Raw genomic sequence first — 15,240 nt, 5'->3', positions numbered from 1 at the left:
TTCATAATTCTTAGGAAAGCTGCCAGTCTCCTAACAACAGAACTGGGAAATTGTCGTAGCTTAAAAACTACGATTCTACTAAGATATTAGCAATTGTTCCAAAATGGCCTCCTTTAGCAAAAGATAATCTCAAGTCGTTAAAATTCCTCTTTATTAGAAATGTTTCCTTTTTGTTGTTGTTTTTCTTTTTTTCTGAAGATTGTCCATTATTTTAATTAGTTTTTTTTTTTACTTTATCTGCATTTATTTTATGCTGAATTTATTTCCGTGCCATGAGGTTTTGTTTCTTCCGTTTCTTCTGGGATATCTTTTTCTTTTGTGTGACCTTCTTTTCCAGCTTTGGAACGATCTGTTCCTTCTCAGTGAGGATCATCTCAATGTGGCAGGGGGAGCTCCTGTATGGATTAATCCGGCCATGAACGCTATAGGTTCACTGTTGCATCTGAGGTGCCGTGTTCGTCTGGATGTGTTCAATGACTAGAGGATCTACATCTAAACCCTTAAGTTCAGCATCACTCTCGGCATTCTTAAGCATGTGCAGCAAAAACTCAGCACTGTTTTTAGGTCACTGTCCTTGTGTCCAGCCCCACTGTTTGGCCTGGGCGCACCCACTGACTACACCATTATACTGCCAAAATGGCACACATTGCTTCTTTAAAGTGACATCCTTCTTTTCGCTCTGGCAACAATGCTTCCCATCCCAGCATGAGGACCTGAGTCTCAACACCTGGTACCCAAGCAACAGTCCACTCACGGTCACTTGCTCACTTATAACTCTAGAACTACGGGACAAGGGGGGGCAGGAGGGCCAGTGTGCTTGTACGCTATAGTTGGAATATTTTAATAATTCTCAGTGTGGGGTTCCTTCCCCCTTAGACCACTTATGTTCTCAGATAAAAGATATACTTACAACCTTTACATTTTAATACGCCTTAAGCAGCACAATAGCTGGGCAGCTGCCGACCCTCTGTGCTGTTAGAATCTACCTTCTACCGATAACTCTGAGTTACTACTTATTAATTTCTATGTTCCATCTTAACTCCAATTAGTCAGTCCTCTGGGCCACATTCCCTTGGCCCAGAGCCCAGGGTGATTTCCTTGCTTCCCTATCCCTTGGCAGCTCTTGTCTCTCTCCTTCCTTCCTCTTGGTCCCAAGGCAACCTAAACCCCGCCTATTTCTCTTCTCCTCAGCTATCAGCTGCTGGCATCTTTATATACCAATCGGAATTAATTAGGGGCAGGATCCTTCTGTGTCTTATTTGAGAACAGTTGGGGGGCTGCCCAAATTAACATTAGAATATATATATATTTACACATCGTAACCAGAGATTCTCATAGGCAACTAGTGAGCATCCCCAAACCTCATAGTACAGACAATGCTCAGGCTGTGGTACCTGAGTTAATAAGAACCTCAGTGGAACAATGAACACATGGCTTTGAAGAGAAGTAGTAGGTGGCCCTGCTGTGTGAATATCTTCCTATGGGATATTTATGTAGTGTCCCCGGGGATGAATAGGAGTTTGCCAGAAAGAGGGAGGGGCCTGTGAGAAGAAACCAGAGGCCTGAAACACCTGCTTTCCCCATCGATGTGGTTCCTTTTCTAGGCAGACATATTTTCTGGAGCCATCTTCATTAAGCTGGCTTTGGGACTGGATCTCTACCTGGCCATCTTCATCCTCTTGGCTATTACAGCCGTCTTCACGATCACCGGTGAGTCAGTCATGTGTGTCCCTGTCCCTTGTTGAGTTGTGGCATCTCTGCTGATCGCACACGTGTGTGCATACCGGTTTGTGCCTATATTGTATCGAAGGAAGACATAGTCACTAGATAGGATGTTTAGCGAAGGGAACAATGATGTATTCCAGCACTAGAGCAGGAGCTTTCTCATTCTCTTGCTTTGTTTTTTTTTTTTTTTTTTTTTTTTTTTTTTTTTGGTTACAAAACCTAAGCTACCCTGTTTGTTCCCGAACCGACTCTGGTGGACCTAAAATGACTTTGAGGCTTACAATCATTCGCCTCAACCTCCCAGCTAGCTGGAGTAATAGGCTCGCTCCTAGCAGCTAGGAACTGGCATGTTTCTCCTTGCATTTTTAACAATGTTTCCTTATGCATCCAAGCTTGAGAAGCCGGCAGCTAGGAGGGCAAATACATCACTGGTTCTTCCTGGTTCTTCCTTCCTCTCCCCAGGGGGCTTGGCATCCGTGATTTACACTGATACCTTCCAGGCCATCATCATGTTGGTTGGATCCTTCATTCTCATGGTATTCGGTAAGCCTGCACTGAGTGCACACGTCCCTAAATTCTTGTCTCTGTCTATCTGTCTGTCTGTCTGTCTCCTCATGATTGCTTCCTTCAGATTCTCCTGAGCCACATTTTCTCCTGTCATTTTATATAATCCCCGTCATGGAACTATTTGCCAAGGTTCTTTCTTGCTTTGTTATATCAAAAAGAGAGGAAATGAGGGAGTTTTATTTCTTTAAGAATATTGCGGGCTGGAGAGATGGCTCAGCAGTTAAGAGCACTGACTGCTCTTCCAGAGGTCCTGAGTTCAAATCCCAGCAACCACATGGTGGCTCCCAACCATCTGTAATGGGATCTGATGCCCTCTTCTGGTATGCCTTAAGACAGTGACAGGGTACTTACATATAATAAAGAAATCTTTTTTTAAAATAACAAAAGAACATTGCTTAGGTTAATTATCTTATTTAACCCCTACGTCTCTGTGTTCTGAGTGGATGAGAGCCCTTGGTTGATAACTTAAGAGTATCGTGGCATTGGATTGGAAGCATAAAGCCCTTGATTTATGTTGTAGCTGTATCAGTAGGGTAGTAACAACTAAAGGAAAAGAGGCCATTGTGAGTGAGTGCAGAAAGAGCCCTGAACCAGACCATGCTGCAAGTAGAAAAACATTTCATTGGAAAACAAATAGACAGGCTGTCTCACAAGAGTCCAGAGCAGCAGTTGGGCAGCATAGCAAGGGGATTATATGGTAGTCAGCTGGATCTTTGAGCTGGTAGAAGCTGTTAGAATTAATAAGGAACCATGAGCATCCCCCCCCCCCCCCCCCCCCCCCGTCGTCCCCATCAGTGGACTGTTAGGAGCGACAGGAAGTAGCAATGGGCCTTCCTGACAAACACCCAAGTTATCAAGTTCTCTGTACAAGGCTGAGTTTAGGTCAGTTTATTGGGTACGAATCCTTCTGTTTATCCAATAGCAGACTGGGTCTCGGCTTAGACCACTGTCAGCACAGTGGAGGCATTTTGGGGCCAACTCTAGTACCCACAAGCTATGAATTTGAGAGAGAGAAACGGAGGGGCACAGCTGAAGGATTGGAGAGGAAAAAGGAGAAGAGGGGAAACAATGATTCAATTTTGAAGAACAAAAATTTTAAAAAAATCTTTTGATGTATTTAGAACTTTCACTGGAGAATTAAGTATTATCAAATTTCAGATAACCATTAGCTAGTTGTATCTATTTTATACGACACTCGATTTAAAGCGGGGATCTATGACTCTTTTGCCTGCTTTTGAGAACCTTTTCTTCCTTCTGTGTTGATAGGAGGGTGTGTACCTAGTCTTACTGCGTCTCTATGCCCAGTCCAGTTGATATCCCTGGGAGGCCTGCTCTTTTCTAAAGGGAGCTGGGAGGCTGTGCTGGGATGTATATTATGAGAGGAAAAAAAAAAAAAAAACACTTTATTCTGTACACACTGTTAGCACGCACAAACATGGCTTGGCTTTTTTCTTGCGATTCCCACTGTTCTGTTCTCATATCTTGTTGACAGGCAGCTATAATGAATTCACATTCTTCTACACTGAGGTGGCTTAGGCAAGAGCAGGTTATTTTGACCCCACCTGCTCCCCACTGGAGTCTCATGTGGCATGTAAATAAATGATATTTCCTAACTTTAAAAAAGGGGGCGGGGATGTGGATTCTCCATGTAGACAAAAGGCTCCTCCTGAGACAGGACCTTGTATGTTAAATGATGGTTTAACAGATTAAAGGGAGTCCCTGCCTTTCCTCTGGAGGAAGTTACTTTGTAAACAAACAAAGCCAACAAAAGCATTAGCCTGCATGGGGTGGGATGAGATGGAGACCTTTTGACTTTAAAAGCCCTGCCCTGCCCCATTCTAGCTCCCAAGAGCTCTTCTGAGATACTATTCCACTCTGTCAGCAAAGTAAGTAAAGGGTGTGCTATACCCCTGATTGGCGTAATAAGCATGGTGATTTGGAACCTTTGTGCATAGATTATCTTAGTCTGCCTAGATAATCCACAAATGTAACAAAAAAGACAAGGTGAGAATAAATATTTCTCCCCAGTTCTGAAGGCTCCAGGCTCCATCCAATAAGCCACACTAAAAAATCCTGAACATGCACGTATCTACTCTTATAGCTTGACGTCTGTGAAGCAAAAACTGAAAAAAAAAAAAAAAAAAAACAAACAAAACCAGAAACAAAAAGCAACCAACCAAAAAAAAAAAAAAAAAAAAAAAAAAAAAACCAACAAATCCACACTGGTATGGTGACTTCACCACAATCTGGATATCATTAGCCATATGGCTATCAAATTAAATTCATTTCATTTACCCAGCTCCCCATCTTGGATAGCAGGAATTCAAACAGTTGCATCATGCATGAGAAAGATTTTCTGACTCACGGTGCTCTTCTGGGGGAAGGTGCTAGACATAGTTCTCTGTATACATTATGTATAGTTACCCAGAATTCCTGTGCCCTTCTTGCTCCCCGGTCTCTGTTATTTGAACTTAGTGATGGTGTGGCAGGTTATTCTCTCTGGTCCTCACTATTCTGATAAATTCTGCACCATCCGAACTTTATACTCAGCAGCTGCAGATGTAACGGCTCATTTTTCTCATAGCAACTATCACTGACTCCTGACTAGTCATCCCAGACCTACAATGGTCTCCTTCGCCATTTCTCCTCACCGTCTAGCTTGCTTCCATGAGTTCCCTTTTATCTCTTCTTCCCAGTGTTTGATAATAACACAGCTACATATAGTACAGCACCAAAAAACCAGACTATGCATAAGGTTTGAAGGTCATTGCTCCTTGCTCTTTTTATTTATTTCTTTTTATTTTTTTTTTACACTCCAGATTTTATTCCCCTCCCAGTCCACCCTCCAACTATTCTATATCCCATACCTACTCCCTTCCCATCTCCATGTGATGTCCCCACCCCACCCACCCCACTAGACCTCAAATCAAAACTCCTTGGGGCCTCCAGTTTCTTGAGGGTTAGATGCATCTTCTCTGACTGAACCCAGACTTCTGCTGTATGTGTGTTGGGGGCCTCATATCAGCTGGTGTGTGCTGCCTGGTTGGTGATCCAGTGTCGGAGAGATTTTGGGGGCCCAGGTTGATTGAGACTGCTGGTCCTCCTACAGGGTCGCCCTCCTCCTCAGCTTCCTCCAGCTCTTCCCTAACTCAATCACAGGGGTCAGCAGCTTCTGTTGATTGGTTGGGTACAAATATCTGCATCTGACTCTTTCAGCTGCTTGTTGGGTCTTTTGGAGGGCAGTCAGGATAGGTCCCTTTTTGTGAGCGCTCCATAGCCTCGGTAATGGTGTCAGACCTTGGTGCTTCCCCTTCAGATGAATCCCACTTTGGGCCTGTCACTGGACCTTCTTTTCCTCAGGCTCTTCTCCATTTCCTTCCCTGCAGTTCACGAATGTCCTTTTGAGAGTTGAGATCCCTTGTGGCTAATTTCACAGGGATTGCTCTTACTTCTCACTGCCCTGCGAGGTTGTGAGACACCTATGCCAGTCTATTGCTTGACACTTCTAATGTTTACCAGGACGCTAGATACTAAACAAAATATGGAAGAGCGTTGTAAAGATTATTTGCTTCATGAATGTGACCTGTTGCCAGTGGAGACACTAGAAAGACCTGGATCGAGAGAGAAGGTCACTGAAGGTTTTTGTGGACTCTGCTTCAGGGGATAATTAATCATAGTCAGCAGCTGTCTGTGATGCACAGGAGAGATTTTATTTCTCTGATGCTTTTGCAGCGTTCATTGAAGTCGGAGGCTACGATAGCTTTACAGAGAAGTACATGAACGCCATCCCCTCTGTAGTCGAGGGGGACAACCTGACGATCAGCCCCAAGTGCTACACTCCTCAGGCCGACTCCTTCCACATCTTCCGAGATCCTGTCAATGGAGACATTCCGTGGCCAGGAACTGTGTTTGGAATGCCTATTACAGCTTTGTGGTACTGGTGCATAAACCAGGTAAGTGAATATGTGTGCATGTGTGTATGCATGAGAGAGAGAGAGAGAGACAGAGACAGAGACAGAGACAGAGACAGAGACAGACAGAGAGACAGACAGAGAGAGAGGGGAAGGAGACAGACAGACTCAGGTTGAGCAAGCCGGTCAGCAGAATTCCTCTGCTTCAGTTCCTGCTTCCAGGTCCCTGCCCCAAGTTTCTGTCCTGGATTCTGTCAGTGATGGGTTTACAAGCTGTAAGATAAAACAAGCCCATGTTGCTTTTGGTCATGGTGCTTTATCATGGCAATAGAAACCCTAACTAAGATAGAAATTGGTACAGGGTCATGGAGTATTGCTATGACAGACCTAACCATGCGTGGTGGTGGTGGGGGTATGGTGGTATTTAAATTTTGACCTAGAAAACACACCGAGTGCTCAGAGCTTGGTGGGCTAGTCTGTGGGAGCTTGGAACATAAGACTGTGGAGGAAAGGGCAGACAATGGAGGCTTGCCTTATGAAGTTTCAGAGGGAAGTTTGAGAGTCCCTTACGGGCTCCCTTAGATATTTTAAACTTAACAATCATTGAAACGAACCCTTTGCTTTATTAGAACAGTGGCTGCTGGTCCACAGGGGCTGAGAAATTGTCTGTGATTAAGAATCAACCAGCATCAATGAGGTGAAATCTTCCAGGAAGTCTTTCCCTGGGGTCAACATACAGACACTGTGGTCCAGAGGCAATCAAAGATGTATATAGTGCTGGCAGCCAAACTTAGTGAAATGTGTAATAGTTTTTCAGGTGGTACTAGTTTTGGAGTCATGAGGAAGCTGCGGAGAGCCCCTGAGCCTTGGTTATGTGAGAGTCAGGGGGAAGCCATTGGTAGAAGTGCAGCCTTCGGTAGAGCAGAGGCCTCAGGACTGAGAAAGTCACAGGAAGAAGTAGAGAACGGGGCTGAAGGTGTGGTGTGGTAAAGTCTGAGTGCTCCAAGAGAGGGCAATTGTTTAGAAGAAAATTATCAACAAGTCAGGATTTTATGAGGAGCTTGAGACATAGATTAACAGCAGAGCACCTGCCTCGTGCGCATGAGGAGTTTGAGCCCCCAGCGCTGACAAACTGGAGGGGGGGGGGAAGAGAAATATATAAAACATCCTGGAGGTGTTTTATAGATTCTACTTCTCTACAGAATTCTCAATAGGCGTGCATAATTTAGGTGGGGATTTTAAATCATGCCGCATTCTTCTTCGAGGAACACCGTTGCTAAATATGATGCACGGCTAGGTATTCTCAGAACATCATGCAAACAGTCTACAGGAACGTCTCAGCGATCCACTCGCTGCCTGACTATATTGCGTTTTCCTGGTAACCAGTATGACTAGTCAAAGAGGTAATGGCCTCATCAACGGTAGGGAGATCCTAACGATGCCTACAATATTAAAGTTATGGCCTAAAGAGTAACATAGGGCAGGTATAGGCACGAATGTGGATAGCCATTGTCACTTTGCAGCCTGAACACTGTATGCATTCTTGTGAATGTAGGTAGTACCTACCTGTCACCGTGCACCTGCGGAGGTCAGAGGACAACCACAGGTGCCGGTCCTCACATTCCACCTTGTATGAAGGTGACCAAGCGTCATATGCCAGGCTAGCTGGCCAGCAAGTTTCCAGGGATTTTCCCATCTCTGTCCCCCATTAGCTACAAGAGTACTGGGATTGCTCACACATGCTACCCTGTCCAGATTTCCATCTCTGCAGCAGCTTCTAAAAATATTCTACCTATAGCTGACATGTTGACTTACATAGACCAAGACCCTTACACACATCAGTCATGTTCAGAATATCAGAAGAGGCATAGTCTTGCTTGGGGAATGTAGCTTCATAGTATACAATGTAAGTAGTTCTTCAAAGCATCCTCTTCCTCCGGAGCCCATTAGCTCCCACCAAGACCATCTTTTCTTACTGCATCTTTAAACCTCAGACGACAGATCTGACATCATTTTCTGGTTGTCTCACCACGAATTGCTTTTCCCTGGCAGGTCATTGTACAGCGCTGCTTATGTGGCAAGAACATGTCCCACGTGAAGGCTGCCTGCATCATATGTGGGTACCTGAAGCTGCTCCCCATATTCTTCATGGTGATGCCGGGAATGATCAGCCGCATTCTGTACACAGGCAAGCCGCACACTTAATCTCCATTTTAGGCTTGAATTCATATAAGCGTGTTAAGGAATTCTTATTTCTTTTTAAGTTTAGATTTAGTTTCCGTGTATGGGTGGGTGTTTTGCCTCTTATGTATGTCACTGTATCACATTTATGCAGTACCCAAGGAGGCCAGAAGATGGCATCAGGTCCCCAGAACTTGAGTTCTACATGGTAATTAGCTGCCATGTGGATACTGGGAACCAAACCCAAGTCCCCTGCAAGAACAGCAAGTGCTCTTCTTGACTATTGAGCCATTTTGCCAATCTCCAGCATTTTAGATATAGAAAAACCTTACTAAAATAGGAAATAGGGAGAAATAGAAGGAGAAATCCAGGTTGAGGCAAACATTTAATTTAGGGCTGGCTAACAGGTTCAGAGCTCTAGTCCATTATCATTATGGTGGGAAGCATGGCATGGTGCAAGTAGACATGGTGCTGGAGGAGCTGAGAGTTCTGTGTCTTCATCTGAAGGCAGCCAGGACGCTCTCATTCCACACTGGGAGAAACAGGAGCACAGGAGACCTCAAAGCTCACCACAACAGTGACACACTTCCTCCCACAAGTCAATACCTACCTGAACAAGGCCATACCTTCCTTAGCAGCACTACTCTCTGTGGGCCAAGCATTCAAACACATGAGCATATGGGGCCCAAACTTATTCAAACCACCACATTCTTCCACTCTCTGGCCCCCATAGGCTTATGGCATTTAGTCTAGCTTCAAAAGTCTCCATAGTCTATCAGCATCTGAACAATGTTTAAAATTCCAAAGTTCAAAGTCTCTTCTGAGATTCATGCAATCTCTTACCTGTAGTTCACTATAGAATCAAAAGCAGAAAAGCAAATCAAATACCTCCAATATGAATGAAGGATATACATTACTATTCCAAAGTACTGTAGTAAGGAAATACTGGACCAAAGCAAGACCAAAAACCAGCTGGGTAAAATCCAGACTCTGCATCTCTGTGTCTTGTGTCCAGTTTCAGCTTTGTTGCCTGCAACCCACGTCTTTCTCTTGGTCTGGTTTTATTCCCTGGTAGCAGATTTCCTCAGTGGGTAACCCATAGCTTTGGCCTCTCGAACAGCTTAGGGTCTCCAAGGCAACTTTAGCTTCTTGTGTCAGTGTCTGGTAGCCACACATGATCTTCTGGGTTTCTCCAGAGGGTTTGGAGTCACATCTCCAGCTCTGCCCTCTGTAGCTTTCTAGGCTCTGGCTGACTCCACTCCACTGCTACTTGGTGGTCATCCCATGGTGCTGACATCTCCTGGCGTCAAGCCTCAGCTTCAACTGCCACTGAGGCTGCACCTTCGCCAATGGACTTCCATGGCCTCTCACGGTGCCAAGCCTCAGCTGCTCTCCATGACTCCTTCATGCTTCTTAAGACCAGTCAGTCCATTTAGGTAACTCTTACACATTACCAAGTCCAGCTTGCAGACCAAGGTACTACCTTAGCTATTTCTGGAACATGGCTTCTTTGTGCTTTCAAAAAATACTTCTCGAAGATTTCTCCTCAGTGATGTTGGTCTCTTCTTAATCATGGCTACTTTCTTAGCTCCAGCTGACCAGCATCAGTTGTCCCAGGAGTCCCTTCATTATAACTTTCTCATCTTGACTCTGAAGTCAGAGTCTCATGGCTGAAGCTACTGAGTTCTGCTGCTTGCTGGAGTTGGATCTTAGTGTGGTTGGGGAATCAGGGTAACTGTAGCCTCATAAAGAGTTGGGCAATAGTCCTTCTGTTTCTATTCTGTCAAATAGTTTGAGAACTATTTGTGTTTTCTTCTTTGAAGCTCTGGTACAATTCTATGCTAAAACCATCTGGCCCTGGACTTTTTTAATTTGAGAAACTTAATCACTGTTTTTATTGCACTAGGAGTTATACATCTATTTAAACTGATTATCTGATCGTAATTTAACTTTGATAGTTTCTACATATTGGAAAAAGTATCTATTTCTTTTATATTTTCCAATTTAATGGAATATAGTTTTTTTTAAGTATGTCCTTATGATTGTCTGGATTTTCTCACTGTTTATTGTTATGCCCCCCCCTTTCATCTCTAGACTTGTTAATTTATATCTTTTCTCTCTGCCTTTTTAGTTAATTTGGCTAAGGAGTTGCTGATTTTCTCAAACAACCAACTCTTTGTTTCATTGAGTTGGATAAAAACTTTATCTTTTTTGTTCCTATTTTATCAATTTTATCTCTGAGTTTGATTATTTCATGCAGTCCTCTTTTTTTGGGGGATGTTATTCCAAGTGTGTAGTTTAGTTACTAAGACCTCTCCATTTTTTTTTTTTTTTTTTTTTGAGCTCAGGTCAAGTGTAGAAACCTTCACAGTGACAAAATTCAGTACTAAAGCCTTTTCATCATTGCTCTCCAATTTTTTAATGTAGGCATTTAGTGAGCTTGCTTCTAACAATCCTTTCCACTGTGCCCCATGAATGTGGTTACATTGTTTTCATTTTATTCTATTCTTAAGAGGTTTGAACTTATTTCTTGATTTCTGTCTTCACCCATTTTACATTCGGCAGTGAGTGGCTGTTCAGTTCCCACGAGTCTGTAAGCTTTCTGTTGTTTCTCTCGTTATTGGTATCCAGCTTTTAATTTCTGATGTTCAGGCAGGACACAGGGCGTTATTTCAATATTCTTGTATTTGTTGAGGCTTGCATTGTGTCTGAATATGTAGCCAGTTTTGAAGAAAGTTCCATGAACTGCTGAGAATGCGTTTTGTTCCTATGCATTTAGTGAAATGTTCTGTAAATGTTTGTCGGGTCCATTTATGATATTGTTTAGCCCCAGTATTCTCTGTCTAGCTTTTTGTTTGAATGACTTGTCTATTAGTGAGAGTAGGGTATTGAAGTCATTCACTATCAGTGTGTGAAGATCAATATGTAATTTAAGTTGTAGTACACACATATATATTATATTACATATACTATATATATATTGTAGTGTGTTCATACATACACACACACACTTGAATGCACATGTGTTCAGTCCACATATGGTAAGAATTGTGATATCCTCTCAGATTGTTTTCTTTAACGAGTATGTAGTGTCTCCCCCATCTTCTCTGATTAGTTTTGAAGACTGTTTCATCAGATATTAAAATGGCTACACTAGCTTGCTTCTTGGGTCCATTTGCTTGGAGTATATCTTTTCATCCACAACCTCGAGGTTGTGTCCTTGTTACTGAGGCCTGTTTTTTGGATGCAGCTGAAGAATGGATATTGTTTTTAAATCTATTCTGTTAATCTGTGTCTTTTCATTAGGGAATTGAGACCATTGATGTTGAGAGTTATCAATGAGCAGTGTTTGTTGATTCCTGTTATTTGTTTGTGGCAGTGTGGGTGTGTCCCACACTTTTGATTGGCTGTTCTGATATTGTTTATTCCTTGTGTTTTCTTAGGTGGGCTTAGACACTACAAGTTAAAGTTTTCCTTCTAGTGCCTTCTTGTAGAGCTGGATTTTTAGATAGAAACTATGTAAATTCTGTTTTTATTGTGAAATGCCTTTATTTCTCCATCTATTGTCATTGAAAGTTTTGCTGGGTAGAGTAGTCTGGGGTGGCATCTGTGCTCTCTTAGAGTTTATATACAATTTGTCTAAGCCCTTCTGACTTTTAGAGTCTCCATTAAAAAGTCGGGTGTTTAGGTCTGCCTTTATATGTTATTTGGTCTTTTCCCCTTGCAATATTTAATATTCTTTCCTTATTTTGTATACTTAGTGTTTGATTATTGTGTGTCCCGGAGAATTACTTTTGTGGTCTAGTCTATTTGGTGCTCTGCATTCTTCTTGTGTCTTGATAGCATCGCCTTCTTTAGGTTGGGAAATTTTCTTCTATGCTTTTGACCTGGGTTATTTTTCCTTTCTCTATTTCTATTATTAGTAGATTTTTGTCTTTTCATAGTATTAGTTAGGGTTTTTATTGCTATGATGAAACACTATAACCAAAGCAACTTGGGGAAGAAAGAGTTTATTCAGCTTATGTTTCTACATCACAGTTCATCATCAAAGGAAGTCAGGACAGGAATTCAAACAGAGCAGAAACCTGGAGGCAGGAGCTAATTCAGAGGTAATGGGGGAGTGTTGCTTACTGGCTTGCTCTTCATGACTTGCTTAGCTTGCTTTCTTACAGAACTCGGGACCATCATTCCAAAGATAGAACCCCATTGACCTCTAATTGAGGAAATGTCCTACAGCTGGATCTCAGGGAGGCATTTCTTCAACTGAGGCCCCTACCTCTCTGATGACTCTAGCCTGTGTCAAGTTGACATAAAACCAGCCAGCCCACATAGTTTTGTAGATTTCCAGGATGTTTTGTGCCTGAGGGTTTTTTTTTTAATATTTAATATTTCCCTTACTGACATCCATTTCTTCCATCTTGTCTTCAGTGCCTTGGCCTTTCTCTTCCATCACTTGTATTCTGTTGGTGAGGCTTTCCAGTGGGGCTCCTATTAATTTTGTTTCCACTGTAATGTCTTGAACTGTTTCTTTCCACTGTGTGCATGTGTGCTCATTGATTTCATTAATAGACTTATTCATATCCTTTTAAAGGGGCCTTAACAGATTCATAAAGGCTATTTTGAAGCCCCTTTCTTGTGCTTCAGATATATCATGTTTCAGTGTCTACTGTATAGAGTTTCTGGTCTCCAGTGGAGACAAATTGCCCTGGCTTTTATTGTGTTTTTATGCTGCTATCTAGACATCTGAGTTTGAGGTGACCACGGAATTAACAGATATTAACATCTGTTAGTGTCTGTTCTTGTCTTTGTTTGGCAGGTGTTTTATTCCTTGGTTTATGTTGCCCTCCCAGCTTCTTAGGAAAATGTGGTGGCTGTGGGTTACCTGGTAGGTGATAGGTTATTTCTCCACCACATGTGAAATAAACCAGATTATATTATATTAAAGGCCGGTTTATTGGGAAGCTGTATGCTTGGGTGAGTTCACTGGCCTCAAAGACCAAAGCCAGGAAAGATACGATGAGAAAGAGGGGTTAGGGGAAGGAGAGAGAAAGGGTGTGTGCACAGAGAAAAGAAGGAGGAGGAAGAAGAAGAGAGAGAGATGCCTTTATTATATAGGGAAGAGCCTCTTGGTGAAGGGCAGGCCAGTCTCTGGACTGGAAAGTTCAGGACTGAGGGCAGGATGTGCCAGATAGGGACTTGAAGGATGCTGGGAGAACCTAGAATCCAGGTCTGCTTTGGTATATAAAATATGCACCTCAACCCCTTGTCCCAGGTATGAAACCAAGCACAAAACCAAATAGTAGAGAGTGTTTCTGAGATTCTGACAGGTGTGGCCACTGGGGTTCTGGATAAATGTTTGTCTAGGTTTTGGGAAATGACAGAGAACAGGTATGCACTGGAAGGGGAGGCTGAAAAGGTCTACTGGAGGAAGGTGCCACCTGTGTCTGTCTAGTCCCCTGAGAATGAGGGCAGAGCCAGCAGGAGGCAAGGCTGGGACAGTTAGTTGCTATGCCCCAGAGATGGGGATAGAGGGGGTTAGATTTGGAGCAGAAGAGGGAGACCAGAGGTTGTCTCTCTGACTCACTGGCCTTCAGATCTTATGGCTGAGACAAAGGGATGGGATAGTGAGGAAGACTGCAAGGTCCACTAGAGATGAGGGTAAGAGGAGGCCATGACATGTGGTACACTGCAGAGCCACGGGTGAGACTAGGGGACTGGATCAACAATACTTCCCTGGTGGTGCATTCCCACAGAATGCTAGAGGCTGATCATCTTTAAAGCTCCATCTGGGTCATCGCTAAGGGACAGTCCTGCCTAATGAGTCAGTCCATCTGGACCTATGAAAATAAGGACAGTGGCAATGCCATATGCTGGATAAAGAGGTACCAGATCTTTGACATGAAATTCAAAGCTGTATCTCTAATTTCCAGACAAGTGTCTTTCCTCCCAACTGTGAGCTTACCTCTTTCTCCAGTGGTGGCAAACTGTGCCTGCTTGAGTCTTGCTCACTGACCTCACCTCTGAAATATTTCCCCAGATATGGTGGCCTGCGTTGTGCCTTCTGAGTGTGTGAAGCAGTGTGGCGTAGATGTTGGCTGCACAAACTATGCCTACCCGATGCTAGTGCTGAAACTGATGCCCATGGGTAAGTAAAGGCCATGGCTTCACACGGCCTCAGATGTTTCGTCTACATGAGCAGAGAAGACGTTGTGATGTAATCCTCAGCAATTATTACTTTACTTCCCTTAACTCAGCTGTTGATTGACATTTCTTGGGTGCCTTTCGAATATTGCTACAAGCCTAGACATGCCAGGGACAGACAAGGCATTTTCTGTTAGAAGCATCTTGACTCTCTAGGCTCAAGACTCTTGGAAGAGAATTAGGAATATTTTTACATTGTCTCTTTCTACTAAAAAGCACTGCTTAACCACAAACCTACATATTCAGAGGAATAGAGGTTAATTGTGGGCCAGGGACACTCAGACGTTTGATCTCAAGCTATTCAATATGCAAGCACGTACTGAATATAGTATGTCCCAGACACTAGCTTGGGGGCCCAGGAACATTGATGGAGTTGCAAATAAAAGCCCCCCTACCACTTAGAATCCACATTTCGTTTCCTGAGATATAAGATACATCGCATGTGTGAAGTGAGTAAATTATCAAGATGCTGGAGCATGACTGTGGTGGACTGACGATGAAGGCATTATAGAGAGCTCAGGTGTGATCAGTTGAAAACTTTCATTAACACTTGCATGGCACTTTCTTCATCCCGACACACATGAACCTTCTCAGATGGAAGGGAACATCGGCCACAGATCCAACACCACATCCCCGCATCCTCTCTTCTAGCAGA

The 15,240-nt window shown here is 43.2% G+C and overlaps 1 protein-coding gene across 1 annotated transcript in view; it reads left to right on the top strand.

Annotated features, from left to right (window-relative positions):
* Positions 1–15,240, top strand: part of LOC308436644 (solute carrier family 5 member 4) — a gene marked incomplete at both ends in the record, with an annotated part of 36,433 nt that overhangs the window by 10,887 nt on the left and 10,306 nt on the right. Inside the window, 5 exons of the mRNA XM_080937642.1 lie at positions 1,605–1,710; positions 2,188–2,268; positions 6,025–6,245; positions 8,256–8,391; positions 14,422–14,529. Of these exons, the coding sequence (XP_080793768.1) occupies positions 1,605–1,710; positions 2,188–2,268; positions 6,025–6,245; positions 8,256–8,391; positions 14,422–14,529 (652 nt within the window). The remainder of the gene's footprint in view (positions 1–1,604; positions 1,711–2,187; positions 2,269–6,024; positions 6,246–8,255; positions 8,392–14,421; positions 14,530–15,240) is intronic.

Source organism: Micromys minutus, assembly GCF_963924665.1.
Source record: "Micromys minutus genome assembly, chromosome: 25".
Taxonomy (NCBI): Eukaryota; Metazoa; Chordata; class Mammalia; order Rodentia; family Muridae; genus Micromys; species Micromys minutus.
This window is presented reverse-complemented; position numbering and strand designations above follow the sequence as displayed.